The sequence below is a fragment of the Nannospalax galili genome, unplaced genomic scaffold (assembly GCF_000622305.1).
Source record: "Nannospalax galili isolate Female #2095 unplaced genomic scaffold, S.galili_v1.0 scaffold305, whole genome shotgun sequence".
Classification (NCBI taxonomy): Eukaryota; Metazoa; Chordata; class Mammalia; order Rodentia; family Spalacidae; genus Nannospalax; species Nannospalax galili.
The window spans coordinates 11,182,724-11,200,265 of record NW_008356258.1 but is presented as its reverse complement, the minus strand read 5'-3'; the positions used below and the strand labels follow the sequence as shown (position 1 = coordinate 11,200,265).

The following is a 17,542-nucleotide window of genomic DNA, read 5'->3' as shown; positions in this document are numbered from 1 at the left end:
GAACTAACCTTCTTGGATGTTTAACAGGAATACTTTGAGGCCTATAATAATTTGGTCTGAGGGACGTAAAGGACAGTTTTTGCTCCTTGCCCTCCTAGGTCGACTAGTTCCAGGGGACTATGAGCATCCCTCAATATGTCCTGTAATTGTGGTGGGTCACCTGTCCTCTTGATCAAGGAGGCCAAGGAGATCCCACGAGATGGACTTGAACCAGTGTCCAGTCTACAAAGAGGAGGGTCAATACAGACAAATCATTTCCTCCATGCTTCCAAGCGAAGCCAGCCATGGTCAAACAGGACCTTTGACTTATCTTCACATAGGCAGAACTGGTAAAAGAAAGGAGCCAGGGGCTCCTCCCAAGCCCATGCGACCCCTGAGGAACAGATCCTCAAACGACCTTAAGAGTAAAAATAAATTGGTTTATCTGAGCCAACTGTACAGCCTTAAACGCCCAAAAGGAAAGTATAACCAAAGATTAAAGGGGCCAATATAATTTAAGAGTCCATATGTATAGCTAGAGACTACATAACAAGCAACAGTGCCAGACAAGAGATACCTTCTTTTGAGATGCTGGCCAGGTTGGCCAAAGGGACTCCCAGATAATAACCCAGCATAAACCTGGGAAAATGAACAGCAGACCCCAATTTTAACTAAAGGAATACTGACAACTGACTGCTGCTAGATGAGGAACAGCTGACCTTCCTAAAACAAAGGCCTCTAGATAGGCTGACTAGATTCCCAGATGGACAAGTAGTAGGAAATGGCTGGGGATGCCGACAACACAGCAGACAGTTTCAGGGATATCAGAGTATAAGGGCTCTAGCAGGGGGAAGGAGGCTATGGGAGGGTGCCATCTGGGAAGTGGGTGTACAGTTGAATAAGATGCTTTGGGATGTGCTGTGTGATACACACACACACACACACACACACACACACACAAATCAACAAATTATTAAAAATGTATTATGCCGGGCACGGTGGCACCAGCCTTTAATCGCAGCACACGGGAGGCAGAGGCAGGCGGAGCTCTGTGAGTTCAAGGCCAGCCTGTTCTACATAGTGAATTCCAGGACAGCTGGGGTTACAGGGAGACACTGTCTCAAAAAAACCAAAAAAAAAAAAAAAAAAAGTATTATATTTGAAGCATGGAAATTTATGTCATGTTAATTAGTAGAGGTGATAAACATTACCATTGAAATCTACCCGATGACTTTATAGACATACACAGGCGCCAAGGATCCAAGTGCAACCGATTATGACTAGTAATAATCAGGTACATACAGATTAGAGATGCATGCGCCAACATCTCAGTGTTATTAGTAAAAAACGAGTCTTTCTGCAAGGAACAATATGAAATGGAGATCTTTTTTAAAGGTTAAAAACTCATTCAATTTTATGTCTTACAGGGCTTATACTGAGTTCAATATTGTATAACTGTATTAATTCAACTGTGAACCTAGAAACTTACAGCCACTTGTGAAAGAGATGCATTCTTGCTCTGGAGTGTGTTACTGAATATGTTAAAGCTGTAATGAAATGCTTCTTCTAATCATGTGGTTATTAAAAAAATTTTTTTAAAATTTACTACATGTTAAATAGTAGAGGTGATAAACATTACCAGTGAAATCTACTTGATGACTTTATATCCATACTCAGGTACTAAGGATCCAAGTGTAACCAACTGTGACTAGTAATAATCAGATACATAGAGATTAAAGACACATATGCAAACGTAATTGTTAGTAGCAATAAAAATACAGCATATCTTGAAATGGGCTTCTTTAAAGGATAAAAACTCATTCAATTTTATGTGTTACAGGGTTTATACTGAGTTCAATATTGTATGACTGTGTTAATTCAACTGTGAACCTAAAAATTACAGCCACCTTGAAAGAGATATATCCCTGCTCTGGAATGTGTTACTGAATATGTTAAAGCTGTAATGAAAGGCTTCTTCTAATCATGTGTTTATTAAATTAAAAAAATTTTTAAATGAGTTTTTCCATATGAAACAGTATATTTTAAAATGAAATTGAGATCTTTTTTAAAGGTTAAAACCTCATTCAATTTTATGTCTTATGGGGTTTATACTGAGTTCAATATTATATAACTGTATTAGTTCAACTGTGAACCTAAAAATTGTTACTGAATACATTAATGCTATAATGAAATGCTTCTTCTAATCATGTGGTTATTAAATAAATTTTTTTAATTTAAAAAAAAATTAGGGTTCTAAGGACCCAATATGACCCTCAAAATAAGAAAAAGTCAAAGACTTGACTTATGTCCCAGAGCCAGTGGGGACTGTAATACCCAGAGCACCTCCATTTCATGTAAGTTTAACTGGTCAATCATCTTGTCATAGGACACCCCTAGGAAGGTGGGTTATGCTAAATAGATGGGTGGAACATCTAGTGTGTTAATGGGATGGCGACTTTTTCCTGCCTGTAATCTGGCCTATGGGTGCAGAACTTCCTAGCTACAGCCCTGTAGTCTGTGAGTTGTCCATTTCTGTGAATTCTTCAGGGAAGCGCAATTTCCCTTTTTCTTTTTCATGCGTTTCTTACTAAACATGTTTTCTTTAAGGCTTTGGGCTGCTCCTAGCACCTTGTATTTTTCTCTAAAGCTTCCTTCTCCCAGCCATGTGGCTGCCAGTCAGCCATATGTCTGACCTCACAGGCAGGTTCTAAACCTGCATGGCCTCATGTCTCTGTCTCTGTCTCTCTCTCTCACCATTCACCACCTCAAGGCAGCTGCCAAGATTACTAGCTCGCTTGTCCTGAGGATTTCTTTTTTCTTTAAAATTCTAATAAAATTGTAAAAGCTTAAAAAAAAAGGTGGGGGGGAGAGCAGAAAACAGGGCCTGGAGAGAGGGATCACTGGTTAAAAGCACTGACTGCTCTTGCAGAGGACCCAGGTTCAGTTTACAACACCCACATGGCAGGTAACAACTGTCCATAATTCTAGTTCCAGAAGTTCCAATGCCCTCTCCTAACCTCTGCAGGCATTGCACGACAAGGGTGTACTTACATACAAAACATTCATACATATAAAAATTTTAAAAATATATTTAAGGGCCAGGAAGATGGCTCAGCAGTTAAAAACACTGGCTGTTCTTGCAGAAGGCCTGGGTTTGAAACCTAGCACCCACGTGGTAGCTAACAACTGTCCATAACTTGAGTTCCAAGGGATCCAACACCCTCTTCTGTCCTCCACGGGCACTGCACAGCATGGGTACACTTATATATATGCAAGCAATACATACACACACATAAAATAAAAATAAAACATTAAAAATATTTTAAAACATAATAAACAAAACAACAGCTTATGCCCATAATCCAAATTCTAATGACACTAAAGAAATCACTGAACTTCAAATGGTGATTTCAAGTGAAAATGAGCTGTGATCCTAAGAAAAGTGTATTTAGAGCCAAAATGAAAGAGCCCAGAGAATTCTCCATTAAGTAGGCCTGTTTCTAGTGCCTCTGGAACAGACAGATGTCTAAAATAGAAGATTAATTCTGACACATTCCAAGAGAAACCAGGCATGGTGGCACATACCTATTATTCCAGCACTTGAGAGGCTGAGCAGGATGACTAAGTTTAAGATCAGTCTGAACTATATAAAGAGACCCTATCTCAATTTAAAAAAAAAAAAAAATCCCAAGGTATACATTACAAAATTAGACAAATCTATAAAAATCAATCAATTATAATGATATGCTATATGTGAATCAGAACTGACATACAATTTCTTATCCTATAGACTAGACAAGAAGGAAAGCGTGGTTACTTTTCCGACCTGTCATGCTGTGGAGGAATAGCTCAGGCTGTGGTGCTGTTATGCTACTGGAAAGACAATGCCTCACAGTCTTATACCCTGTTTTTCTTCTTTAGTCCTGGGCTGCCCTATTATTAAGTAGCTCTATTAACTACCTGCTAGGTTCTCTCCTTACTCCTGACCATGACTCTTGAAAGTATATATGTTCTTTTTTATTTCATGGGGGAAATAGAGGCTCAAGTGATCAGGTGGGGACAGTGACAGGATTCAAGGACTGCTTGACATGCTGGATGGGAGGGAGAAGGACAAAAGGAAGGTGCACGCCAGACATCCGAGGGGTTTCCTAGCTGTATTACTTTAGGCAAATTGATTACTTTCCTGAAAACACTGCTTTCTCATTTACAAAATAATGTAAACCTACCTTCACTGTACAGCTCCAAAAATTAAACAAAGTAATGGGACAAAATACTTATCATAAAGTAAAAAAAAAGAAAAGAAATCAATGAGAAATGCCACTGTAACCCTGGTTATTAGTACAGTCATAATATCATTTGGCCTCTCAACTACATATAAAGTTTGTATTTTTCTCACCCAAGCTGTCCCTACTCTTTGCATAAGGACTGAGTGGAAATTTTGAATTTTGTTACTGAATGCATTCTGTTAATTGCTAAGGAAAAAAAAAAAAAAACCGAAATATATTCTGTGAAAACACTACACTTAAAGGACCTGAAGGGCTCTCTCTGTCTGTCTGGGTAATGCCCTGCTCTAAGTAGATACACCCACCGTAGGACACTTTCAGCACACAGGTAGCGCTGGTTAATCACTACAGTAAAAATGGTGGGTAGTAACCAGGGATTCTTTCTATTAACAGTCTTCTTCCACCTGACTCAGATTTGTGTCAGAAAATCAATTTACTATTATAATCAGCATTAAAAATGATAAAACATTAAAGTACATTTTATAGAAAGAATCAAGCTCTGTCCAGTGAAATTTACTTTTGGAATGAGAAGATATATCTGTGCTTTGCCATAAAAACACTTTTATTCCTGGGAGAAGCAGTAAAACAATTCTGCAACAGATGATCTGAATCAAGCCTCACAGAAGGTAGGCATCACTGTGTGCCTGGCCTTCTGACTGAAACGCAGAGGCTCACAAAGAAGTCCTGATCCTCTGCGGGTACATCAGAGACTTCTACTGTTTCTAAAATGTAGCCCCAGCTGGACTGGAACTCCCTGTGTAGACCAGACTGGACTTGATCTCACAGAGATCCACCTGCCTCTGCCTCCCAAGTGCTGGGATTAAAGGCGTGTGCCACCATGCCCGGCTTCCATCAGCAATCTTAAAAGATAGAACAGTATAAAACAAAAGTTATCACTTGATGCTAGGGGGCTTAAGTTTCAAAAAGTTAAAGGGACCAAGGCAGTTGGGATTTCAGAACTGGGGATAGGAATGTGGACAGTCTCTGGGACATATGAAAGAGGACCAGGGAAGCTAGAATACACTAATTACTGGAATAACACACTTTTGTGACATATATATCCTATTTGGTTAGGAATATTCATGTTTATGAAAATATTAATCATCAAAGGCCTTTTTTAAAAGTTAGTATGACACAAAATAAAAAACAAATAATGAACTTATTTGAATGAAAAGCTGAAACCAGTTTAGAAAACTAGCTTATTTGGGTCACGTGATGCAACATTACATATAAAAGGTGCCTACTACTAACATTGTTTTAAAAATCTTCAAAGTTTTTTGTTGGTGCATGAATCGGGGGAAAAAAAGAATTACTTGAAATAAATCAAAGCAGTTCTTTATCTTAATATATTGTGTCCTCAAAACAAAAGTTACAGCTGCTCAAAAATTGAGTGCTTGCAAAGCCATGAATTCTAGAACAAAAATGAGAATGATAAATTCCTTTTCTTGAAAGTAGTGATACAAAAGCATGTATCCAAGAATCCACAGACCCCAAAGGGAAAATTTTTCTTCTTGCAGTTGTTAAAAGTATGATTAAATATTAGCAATTTCATCTAATTTCACTTAAATGCTTATAGTGCTATGTGTGCACAAGCATCAATGTAACCATGCTGCAGGTTAACTGGTTAACTGATGTTTGCCAGGTGGAGACACGCATATCACAAAGCCAGCCAGCCATCCTGGATTCTACCTGTAAGAATAAGCACAGCTCCTGATTTCTGGAAATTTTGGGAGAGAAGGCTTTTCAGATACGAAGTAAGTCTTAAATTTCTAGGAACAACAGATGCTTTATGCATACTTTAATAAGTAATATTTTCCTCTGAAATCATTCTAAAATGAACAGACTGAAAAGAGAAGGTATCTTTGTTTACAAAGGCTACTTTCCAAATGAATATAAAACTCTAGAATATAAAGCTCTAGATTAAGCCTTGAAGTTGGATATACAGACTTCGACTAAAAACTATGTGAGGGAGATTTAACAAAATTAGCCTAGGACAAAGCAGAGGAGCATCAAAACCAATTCTGGTCATTGGAAACAGATGAACCATGTGACTCAAGGAAGCTAAACCTTATGAGAACCAGCCCAGCCTCCACCTCTGCTTCCCCCAGCCCAGCTCCCACCTCACCCTCCTCACAGAGCTCATGCCCTCTTGTGCTTCCCTTGCTCCACTGCATACTGCTGTCTCCCTAATGGACTGAAGCAGAGCAGGACCTCATCTCCCGTTCACCACTGGGTTGTCAGGAACTAGAAAAGAACACAGAGGTGCTCGGTGCTCTACCACACAACCAAATGAATAAATGAATGGCTACCAGCACATGCTATTCATCTCCAAATAGTTAGCAGTCCCCATAAACGACTTTAATCAGATACATCTAACCCAAGGGGCTGGTTTCCATTTTCTATTTCCTGGCATATGAATATAACTTAGACTGCCAGTTTCCCCACGGATGTGTTTGTGTCATTGAAACAGAGGCAACAAGTCACTGAGACAAACTTGCACCCACACCATTCTGTATCTAACTTCATAGACTGAGTTCACTGAACTCCTCTTCGAATACATATTGGCCCAAAGAGTTAGAGGAGCAGTATAGTAAACAGATGGCACAGGCTCAGCAAGGGTTATTATAGACTCTAGAACTCCAGTGGGAAATGACTCTACTCATCACTTAGTATTTTAAGTAAAAAGGCCGGAGTTGGAGGTATATTCAGATGCAAAGCTATTTATTATACAAACAATTCTTGTTCCTATGGAAAAGTAGACATAAAGCTCCATAACATGCTGTAGGTGCCTTCAAGGCCTCAACCAGCACACACCTGTAATCCCTGCACTTGGGGGAGCTAAGGCAGGAGAACTGGGAGTTTGAGGCCAGCATGGGCTACATAAAGAGACCCTGCCTGAAAGAAAATGTTGTTAATGATGATGATGATAAAGGGAAGGAGGGCGGGAGGGACTCTCAACCCCACAGTCCATAGGCTGCCAACTACTTCACTTTGCTATTTTCTCCCATCTCATCTCATCTTCATACAAAATGAGAGCAAAAGCAAATCACTTAAATGACTGTTGTCTCAAGCAGCACTTAACTAACTTTTATACATGGAAAACACAAGCTTAAAAGGAATGCTTAAAAGAAAATTACTTAAAGTCGCACTACTTAAAGGCTAAACGTTTACTTGGGAAGGGGGTCATAGATTAAGTTCAGACAGAAACTTAATTCACAGTATTATTAGTAAGTATTGACTGAGTAAAACTGACTTTTTCAACAAATACTATTTACGCAAGGAAGAGCTTTCATTACCACCATTCACATCAAGGGACTCACAGACCTGGGACTTCTTGAAGCCTTCTAGACTTGGACTCTACTGCATCAGTGTTAACTCTCAACATTTCTACCTAATCAAAGGCTTCATTTCTCACATACTTACCGATGTCATCATCGGTCCTGTCGATTGGGTCCTTCTCCAGGCAGTCCCTAACGATGTCTCTGCTCATCAGAGGGTCTGATGCCCTCTCGATGTCTTCCTCATCATCATCGTCTTCAGAATCAACTGCCGTCTCTGGCAGTCCACTCAAGTCCATGTCACCAGCCTCACTCTCTGTGGCCTTAAATCAGACGTAAAAACAGATTTAAAAATTATTTCAAATGAATCAATCTTTGGGGCACCAGAGAGATAAGAACAAGTCAAGTTCAAAGCAAATTTGTTGTTTATTTTTCTGTGGTTAGATGGGAGTCAGCATTCAACAAATAAGTAGTCATCATGAAAACTGGACATAATGTAAAAAAATTGCTTCAAAAATTGAGTGATTCTATCTCCAATTAAAATTAGAATTAGAATTAATGATTTTTTTTTAATCTCAGAGACTTTGATTTCTTAGCTGAAACATAGGAAAATAAAGAAAAATTCCTTTTCAAAGAGGTTAGCTTAAACTAAAAGTTTAACAGTCTGCTAATTCTGAGCAATCTGGAAGAATTGCTATTGTTAACACCAAGAAGAAACAACTTTCCTCCTATTAGTCTTTATGGAAGAACTGATGATAGCGTGATACATACATCAAACATTACAACTAATTGGATTATTCCAATGGCCACTCAAACTATAAATCAATAAACAGGGTAGGATCCCATATATATGTATGTAAATATGCCTATATGTATGTATATCAAAGTCATATGCTCTTCCATTGTATTTACCATACAGTGAAGTTATCGATCAGATTTCCAGTTACAAAAACACACTAACAACTGAATATTTTCTTAGTTGTCAAAGTCATTCATTTCAAGATGGTCTTTTCTGTGGGCTGATCGTTAGTCTAGCAACTGCCACCCTTCAGGTCAATTTAGACTTTTCCGATTACTGTCTCATATATCCATTAGACTTGTCTTGTTTGATATTATAGCCATAGAACTCACTAACTGCGTATGCACAGTGAGAATGAATTTAAGTAAATATCAACTATAAACGATATTGAATATCATAAGTGATTTCCAGCTGAAAAACTAAACCCAGGAAAATATCTTATTATAAAAACAACTTTTTAAGAAACACATACTACAAAGTTCACCAACTTAAATCATAGATTACATGGTTTTCAAAGATTAATGAAAGCACTGATGTAATAAGCTTGCTCAATCCTTAAAACAAGCAAGAGCCTTTACTTTTTATTCTCTAACTACAAAGGTAAAGAGAGATCATTTTCCCAAGGTCATGCTCTGATGAATTGTGAAAATGAGATTAGAACCCAGGACTTCTGTTCCAGAGCCTTAACCACAACCTAATCTGTCTCTATATTTGATGCATATGAACTTGGCTTACAGAAGGATGCAGTCTTTTCATATAATTTAACTCAGCATTTAAAGAATGAATGGTGGCATTTTCTTATCAACAAAGCTTCACTTTTCTAAAGTTTTGCTTTATTTAATGGAACTTAAGATTTAAGCCTTATATTTTGAAGCAATCAGTAAGTTGATAAACATCTATTAAAATTTTCTCAAGATAGGATCCTACTATGTGGCCCTAGCTGGGGCCACTACTACATACTACATACTATATAAACCAGGCTAGGCTTGAACTCACAGAGATTCACCTGCCTCTGCCTCCCGAGTCCTGGGATTAAAGGTGTGCGCCACAAGGCCCAGCAAGTGTGGCAGTTTTAAGCACAGTTCCTGAACTAAAATAAGCACATTATAAGGAAAATCTATGAGGCAAATAACTGAAAACAGAAAATCTGGTGTCTGAAAAGCTCTCTAAACAATGACCTCAATACTACTGGATCATGGTAAACAGAGTTGCTCCAAGCAGGAGAGCCAGGATCTACCTGTGGCCCAGAAGGGAATTAATTCTGACACACTCAGAAACACAAGACAAGTTTGTATTATCTGTCGTTCCCACAAGGATATTGAAAAGCCAGATGAGCTATTTACACCAAAGATGCCACAGAATACAAAGCAGAGCTGGCGTTACCCCATGCTTACTAGAAGTCTGGGTTTGACAATTTACTGGTGCTTGCTGGGATTCCATTTTCTCCTGTTTCTCCTTAGCACTGGTTATCTACAGCCCATTTTTCATTCCAAACATGTCCTCTGAACTTTAATATTAGCATACCATGAATGGGCACTACTGAGGAAGGAAGACAAATTTTAAAAATCTTTCTTTTAAACAACAATTTATGTAACTAAAGGGTTATTTGCTAATTTTAAAACAGGTAATACATACTAAAAATGCTATTTTAAAAATACTTTTATACTAAATCAAAGAAATCATTACCATTTAGATAAAATATATTTAAGATTTTTGTTGCTGTGGCTAGCTCCCCTCTGCAATACTGGAGAGGGCACCCAGGCCTTGAGCAAGCTAGAAGAGTCTTTACTGAGCCGCACATCCTATCCTTCTTTAGTGTTATATCAAACAGCAACACACTCACATACTCATTGAGTTTCTCTCTCCAAAATGAGGCTTCCACCATCCCTGGGCATAGTTGTCCATTATGACTATGTGTAGTCTATTCTTTTTTATTTACCTTAAAATATTTTATATATTATTTTTATGTGCCTGAACATACCGTCTGCATGTGTGTTAGTGCACCCGTGTTGTGCAATGCCCGAGAAGTCAGAAGAGGAAATTAAATTCCCCTAGAACTGGAGTTATGGATGGCTGTAGCCACCATGAGAATACTAGGAATCAAATCCAGGTCCTCTACAATAGTAGCGGGTGTGCTCTTAACCTCTGAGCCATCTCTCCAGTCCCATGTAGTATATTCTTAAAGAAGTAAAATAACGTGAATTGAACCAGTTATTTAGAGGTTATTTTTATTTAGGATGAACAACAAATTTGAATTTACAATTTTATAGAATTCTCTAAATAATACATTTAAGAAGAACCATGTAAGCAACTTTTCAGAACTCCACTATTTTCAGAATGGTACTGCCACCTGAATGAAACAAAGCTACCAGGCTGAGTTACTATAGTGAGTACAAACTGGTTTCCACTTTTCTGAATTAATAAGCCTCCATTCTGGGGTTCCAAGAGCCACTACCACCAGCCCTTACGCAACTTGAGCAACGTCACTCTGCCTTTAGGAGTGCTGGTTTTGTCAACTCTCACCTGGAGCTGCATCTTCTGGCCATTCGTAGACTGATCAGAAGTCCCATCCTCAAGGGCACATTTTCACTCTAGATCTTATAAACTTCTACCTCTCCCTCATCAGCAATGGGCCCTATACTCAATTTATACTTCCAAAATCACACACACACACACACACACACACACACACACACACAAATAGAAACAGAAGCAAACTTAAATTCTGTTAAATGCCCATTCTTTTGTATGCTTGTGAAACAATTTCTCAGACTAACTGTGCCATTAAATTCTGGCAGAACATTTAATAAAATAATTATAAAAACAAATTGCTTTATCTGGGCCAACTGTATGGCCTTAAACACACAAAAGGAAAGTATAACCAAAGATTAAAGGGGCCAACATAACTTCTTAAGAGTCCATATGTATAGCAAAAGGCTACATAACAAGAAACAATGCCAGACAGGAGATACTTCTTTTGAATTGTTGGCCAGGGTGGCCCAAGAAACTCCCAGACAGTAATATGTAATAACCTTCATATCAGTTCAGCAAATTAGCACTGTATGCATTTATATATGCATATAATCAGAATATTTGCTGTTTTATAATTTCTTCCAAAGATTAAAAACTATTGCAGGTTTTTTGTTGTTGTTTTGTTTTGTTTAAGACTAGTCTCAATTGAGACTACCTTTTCAAGTAACTGGAGGTTGTGTCAAATTGACAGTTAATTCTAACTAGGATGGTGGAGAGATGTAATGTTCGGAGAAAAACAGATTTTTTGGTACTTCAGCTGGTTTTATATTTCATAAGTATGTTAATTCAACTTGCAAGTAGTAAAACAATTTGGAAAAATCTAAAGATAACTTGGCTTTATGTTTGCCCAATGGGGAACATTTACTATCTGTTAATTGTTTACTCTTGTGCACTTAACTGTAAGTCCTAAGCAACAGAATCTTTTAGAAATCATAATTCGGCAGCCTACTTTAATTGGCATCTAAAATCATCTAAAATGATAAAATTGATAATTTACAAAAATTAACAGGAGCTCTAAAAACTGCATGTAAGTTAAATGATAAATATGTTAAAAATAAATAGAAAATTAAGAATTTTAGAGGTTATGTAGAAACTAAAGTTAAACTCTGAGAACAACTCCCTGCCTTTACCTATCTTTCTCTGATTTTGCCTCTTCTTTTTTCCTGAAAAAATTCTTTACCAAAAGAAAAGATTATTGTGGTCTGTTTCAGGGTAAGGCTACAGAGAAAAGAGATTCTGTTATATTACAAATTTCCATTTTGTAAAGACCACTTTCACTTCAGAAGCCCATACCCACACATGATGCATATTATTTTCCCCCAATGGTTCTTTCTCTTAACCTGCATGCTCAAGCCTATATTAAAATATCTTTATTATACTGGCTAAGTGTACAATTCTTTTCAGTGATAAAACCATGAATCCCCCCTTGGCCTGAGATGAGGTCTAGGGAAACTCCTCAGGCTGCTAGGATGACAAGATGGAGCTTGCCTCTGTCCGCTCACCATTAACATCTCTGGAGACCTGTACCAAGAACCGTCTTGAAGCATTATTGGTAAATTTGCCTGTCACTTGGCTGACCTGTTTTACTTACAGCTTGCAAGCTACCTTGGGTTCCTTTGCTTCTGTTTTCTGGCAAGAAAATCACTTAGTGTTAAGTGCGGCTGGAACTGAAGACAGAAATCCACAAATGCATCTATACTCCACTCTGGTCAGACAGAACAATACGTGACTTTTCTGGGAGAGAGTATCGTATCTGCTGATCCCCCAAGATGTCCTAAACCACCCTCTTGCCTCTAGGAGAGCAGCTCCAGACTCAACTGGAGAGCTCGAGATGCCTAGAGGGAAATGCAGCCACTTGTGCATTGGTAATGACCAAATGCTGGGTAAATTCTATATGGGACAGGCCAGTGTTGCCCAGTCCAGGGTAAGGGAGGACAGCACTGCCTGATCTAGGAAGGGAACTATATTCCAGACTAGCACTGAGCAGGAAAATAATGCCTGACATTGAAATCTATACTTCTTTCCTTTATCTTTTAGAGACACAAACAAGTATCGGAAGTATAATTCAGCCTCTAAAGCAACACTGAGAAAGGCATTTTCATCAGTAAAGTACCCTCCCTTCTGCTATTGAGCTCTTAACAGTATGAGAAGACACTGTCTTACTTCTACATGACAAACAACACTTTTTGATCTTTTGTGCTACTGAGACTTATTACACCTCAAGGAGATAAATGTATAAACTTTCTACTTTTTTCTCCCTGTTTAACATCTGGATTTCATGTGTGTCTATGATAGTTGTTTTTAATGTGTTGGTTTGTGTCCCAAAAAAGAAGTAAGTAGCAAATTCTCTGGCCACTTTTTCATTGTTTTTCACTCATTTTTCTTCCATGCTTTTTTTCTTTTTTGGGGGGACAGGGTTTCACTATGTAGCCCTCACTGTTCTGGAAATTGCTATGTACACCAGGCTGGAACTCACAGAAATCTGCCTGCCTCTGCTGCCTGAGCACTGACATTAAAGGTATGTGCCACCACTCCCTGCCAAAATTACTGGTCTACATTATTTTTATTATAGGCATACCCAATTAAAATGCACATGTGTAATTATAAATTAAGTGCTTTGGTAATACATTAAAAGTCCCAATAAATACATGCTGCGTTATACACGTGAGTGCTCTAATCTCCTTTAAAACCTATGAAAATGATACCTTTGGGTCTATAAGTTATGTCATAAAACCTTGAAATGCTACTTGTTTATAAATACTCACTGAAGTTAATAAAATTTTCATTAAGCTATAAAATTAAATGTTATATACACCCATTTTAATAAGGATTTCCTTCCAAAACAGGTTCTAAGGGAAAAATATTAATTAAAATTTTATTTCATTTGTATAAGTCATGAGTAACATTCAAATCATTAGATTTTTCAGACATATTTTATTTTTTTGAAAAATTTTAATGAATTTTTGTGATTTTCATACAATTTGATGTTATTTAGATTCCCTCTCCCCATCCACATCTTTCTCTACTGTCCCCCACCCAATTCAATGTACTTCACTATATATATAATATAGCCAATAGTGTCTTAATTGTGTTTCCACATGTCCCTCAGTGTGGATCCATCCACTGGAGCCTGATCAACCTACAAGAGTCCTGTCCCTGTAAGAGATAATCCCTCCCCTCCCAGCAGCCATCATCTGCCAGAAGTTCCTTAGGTTGGTTGGGATTTCTTACCCACTTCCCCATATCTATGCTGGGATTTTGTCTAGTTTGAGCATGTGCATGCTGTCACTATTGCTGTGATTTCATATGAGTATCAGAAATATTCTTAATATAAAACGGTTAGCTGTAAGGTTTTTAAAGGCTGTACTATATGTAACATGATGGGTATATATGTTTGTCAAAAATCTTTGGGTTAAGTTTCCTTTTCATGGTGGGGATTACAGAAGATATAATCACTCAAAACAGTAACATTCAAAATCTAAGTTTTTCAAGGTTCTTACTTTGTCCAATTTAAACTAGAGGGGGGAATAAAAGTCATTCTAAAATCAAGCTGTTGCCTGTTTAGCCTGCTTAAAGGTTTATCAATAATCAGGTTAGGCCGTGCATCTTTAAATCAAAACTCTTCTACTTTATTTCTATAAGAGTTGTACCTTTTACCATACACATTTAAGATGAATAACTGCTTAATACTATGTGAAATAACCAAATAAGCAGTCTAACTCTATAGCTGATAAATGACCCAGATGAAAGTTGTAAGATCTCTGCTGTTTTTTACAATCTACCTTCATGGACAACCACGGGTTGTCCATGGGCTTCCATTTTCACATTCTTTATATGGCACCAAACTTGCTTACCAAATGTAAATTATAACCGCTAACTTAAGCCCAAATTCTTTTTGGTTCATATTGTATGTAGAGTTTTAGGTATGACTGATGAAGCTTGGCTACCTGTCTCCATATATCAAAAAAAGACAGAGTTAATGGAAAGAAACAAAAATTTAACTTAACTAATTTATTTTTAATTAAATAGCTCTGATCAGGATGTTATCTCCTTGAACCTTATCTCAATACTGTTTTTACAAGATGGTCCAAAAAGTCCTTACTGCTTGAGGAATGACAGATTTCCCATCATAGATAATTGCTATCCTCTAGGCTCTGCTGTTACAACAAATTAGGCACAAATGCCAAAACTTTATTTCATTTTTGATGCCTCATGTGTCAAAATGAGAAGTGAATGCTTTTTAGCAAAGAAAATTTCAAAGTGTCTGTTACAGTGCTTTAAATCTTTAACAAGTAATTTATAAATTTTATTTTATGTGTATGCATGTATTGCTTGCATGTAGGTAAGTGCACCCATGTCATGCAATGCCCATGGAGGTCAGAAGAAGCTGTGGGATCCCCTGGGACTGGAGTTACGGACAGCTGTTAGCTGCCATGTGGGTGCTGGGATTTGAACCCGAGTCTTCTGCAAGAACAACCAGTGTTCTTAACTGCTGAGCCATCTCTCCAGCCCCATTATATTTATTTTTCAAAACACAAGACTATTAATATGTTTTATCAGTATTAAGTGTTAGTTATCCTAGATATTATGCATATATACTTCTTGGGTCTTCATTTGAAATATCACTATCTTATGCAAAAGAAAGTGTTTTCTAAATTTTGTAAAGCAGTAAGACAAAAAAGTCAACAAGTTACAAAAACATATAAAGGTTAGAGATCAATTATTTCATAATTTTAAAAAAGATGAAAAGGACTTTGTGTGATAAGGTGAGTATCATTCCAAAATAAAGAAAAAGGTTATAAAAATTAAACTTTGATGAAATGGACATGGTTATAACTAAGTCAACTATAAATAAAGGTTATTAAATTTTTATCGTCAAAATTCAATACCCTGATATAAAATGCTTGGTTATTTGTTTACCACAATAAGGTGTTTAAAAATTGAAAAGTACTTATTTTAAATCTTCTACAAAAAATCATCTTGGGGCACTTATATTTTTAATATTTATTTTTATTTTATGGGTATGAGTGTATTGCCTGCATGTATGTAAGTACCTCCATGTCATGCAATGCCTGAGGAGGTCAGAAGAGGGTGTCAGATCCCCTGGAACTGGGGTTATGGGCAATTGTTAGCCACCATTTGGGTGTTGGGAATAGAGCCCCGGTCTCCTACAAGAGCTGCCAGTGCTTTGAAATGGTGGGCCATTTCTCCAGGCCCGGTACTTGTATTTTATGGGCTTTGTTGTTGTTGTTTTCTTTCTTCTTTTCAATGGGTCTCCCTAGTCCCAGCCTGCCTGAATTTCACTACATGAACCAGGTTTGCCTTGATCTCACAGAGATCTGACTGCTTCTGCCTCCTGAGGTCTGAGAAAGGTGCACACCACAATGCCCAGCGGTATTTGTATTTTAAATACAAACTCTTAAGAGTCAAGAAAAACTTGACTTGACAAACTCTTCCTTATTAAAAGGGTCTAATTGGATTGCTATGCTTCTACTGATATTAAAAATGCTAAAATAAAACAAATTAAATGCTGTAAAAGGCCCTACAACATGCTTAGACATCTGACAAACTTTAAAATAATTTTAAGTCCATTTATACTAGCTGGAGATCCCCTGAAGATGTGGGTTACCTCTTTGAAACTGAATTACAAAAGATATCAATCTCTAATAACATGAACATTCATGGTGTTTTATAGGAGTAGGTGTTTCAGGACTAAAGGAGTGAAGTGTCCTCTAGGGAAATTAGCCAGAATTTTAAAATTAAATAATATTCACATTTTTCTAATAAAATGAAATGAACAATAATACACAGAGTCCTACTAGAATCCTGTTTCCCTATGTAACAAGTTAAAGTAAGAAATGAGATTTGGTTATGACTACAAGGCCTATAAAGTTCGAATTTCTAGCAGATCCAATCTTTCATTTCTATACTACAACTAATAATATTTGGCATATGGGAAACACAATCTTTCTAAAAGAAAAATTTAAAGACTTCTATATTGCCATCTAATTTCTTCTCTAATATGAATTTCCATTTACTTTCCCAAATGAAAATATGGTACAATACTGTGCTAGATAGCTTTAGTGTCAACTTGACATACCTGGGTTGAGGGAGCCTCAATTGGGGAATTTCCTATACTGGCCTGTGGCCATGTCTGAGGGACATCTTCTTGATGAGTAATGTGGGAGGGCCCAGACCACTGTGGGTGTTGACATCCCTGGGCAGGTGGGCCTGTGTTGCCTAAGAAAGCAGGCTGAGTAGGGGCCAGGGGAGCAAGCCAGTAAGCAGCATTCCTCCATGGCCTGTGCTCCAGCTCCTGCTTCCAGGTTCCTGCCCTGAGTTCCTACCTTGGGCTCCCTGATGAACTGTGACCTGGGAGATGTAAGATAAATAAACCCTTTCCTCCCCACGTTGGTAGTGGTCAGAGTGTTTTATCACAGCAATGAAGAACAAACTAAGACAAATACCAAGATAATAAAACAGATAAAGTCAGTATCCATAGCTAAAAATTGTAATAATTTAGATATTAATGAATAATCTTTCCTAAAACTTAGAGCCAGCCAATCCAAATGAGGTCATGGCTTTAAGATCAAATTGGCAAAAATCCAAACCAAAACAAACAACAAAATCACTAAAATTAGAAGACAATAAATTCTTTTAAAGCTCCAAAT

The 17,542-nt window shown here is 37.5% G+C and overlaps 1 protein-coding gene across 11 annotated transcripts in view; it reads right to left on the bottom strand.

Annotated features, from left to right (window-relative positions):
- The window catches only part of Rapgef2 (Rap guanine nucleotide exchange factor 2), a 299,442-nt gene that overhangs the window by 63,316 nt on the left and 218,584 nt on the right, over positions 1-17,542 (bottom strand). For all 11 annotated transcript variants that reach the window (XM_017803518.2, XM_029556717.1, XM_008854327.3 and 8 more), the window contains one exon: positions 7,686-7,863. In XM_017803518.2, the coding sequence (XP_017659007.1) occupies positions 7,686-7,863 (178 nt within the window). The remainder of the gene's footprint in view (positions 1-7,685; positions 7,864-17,542) is intronic.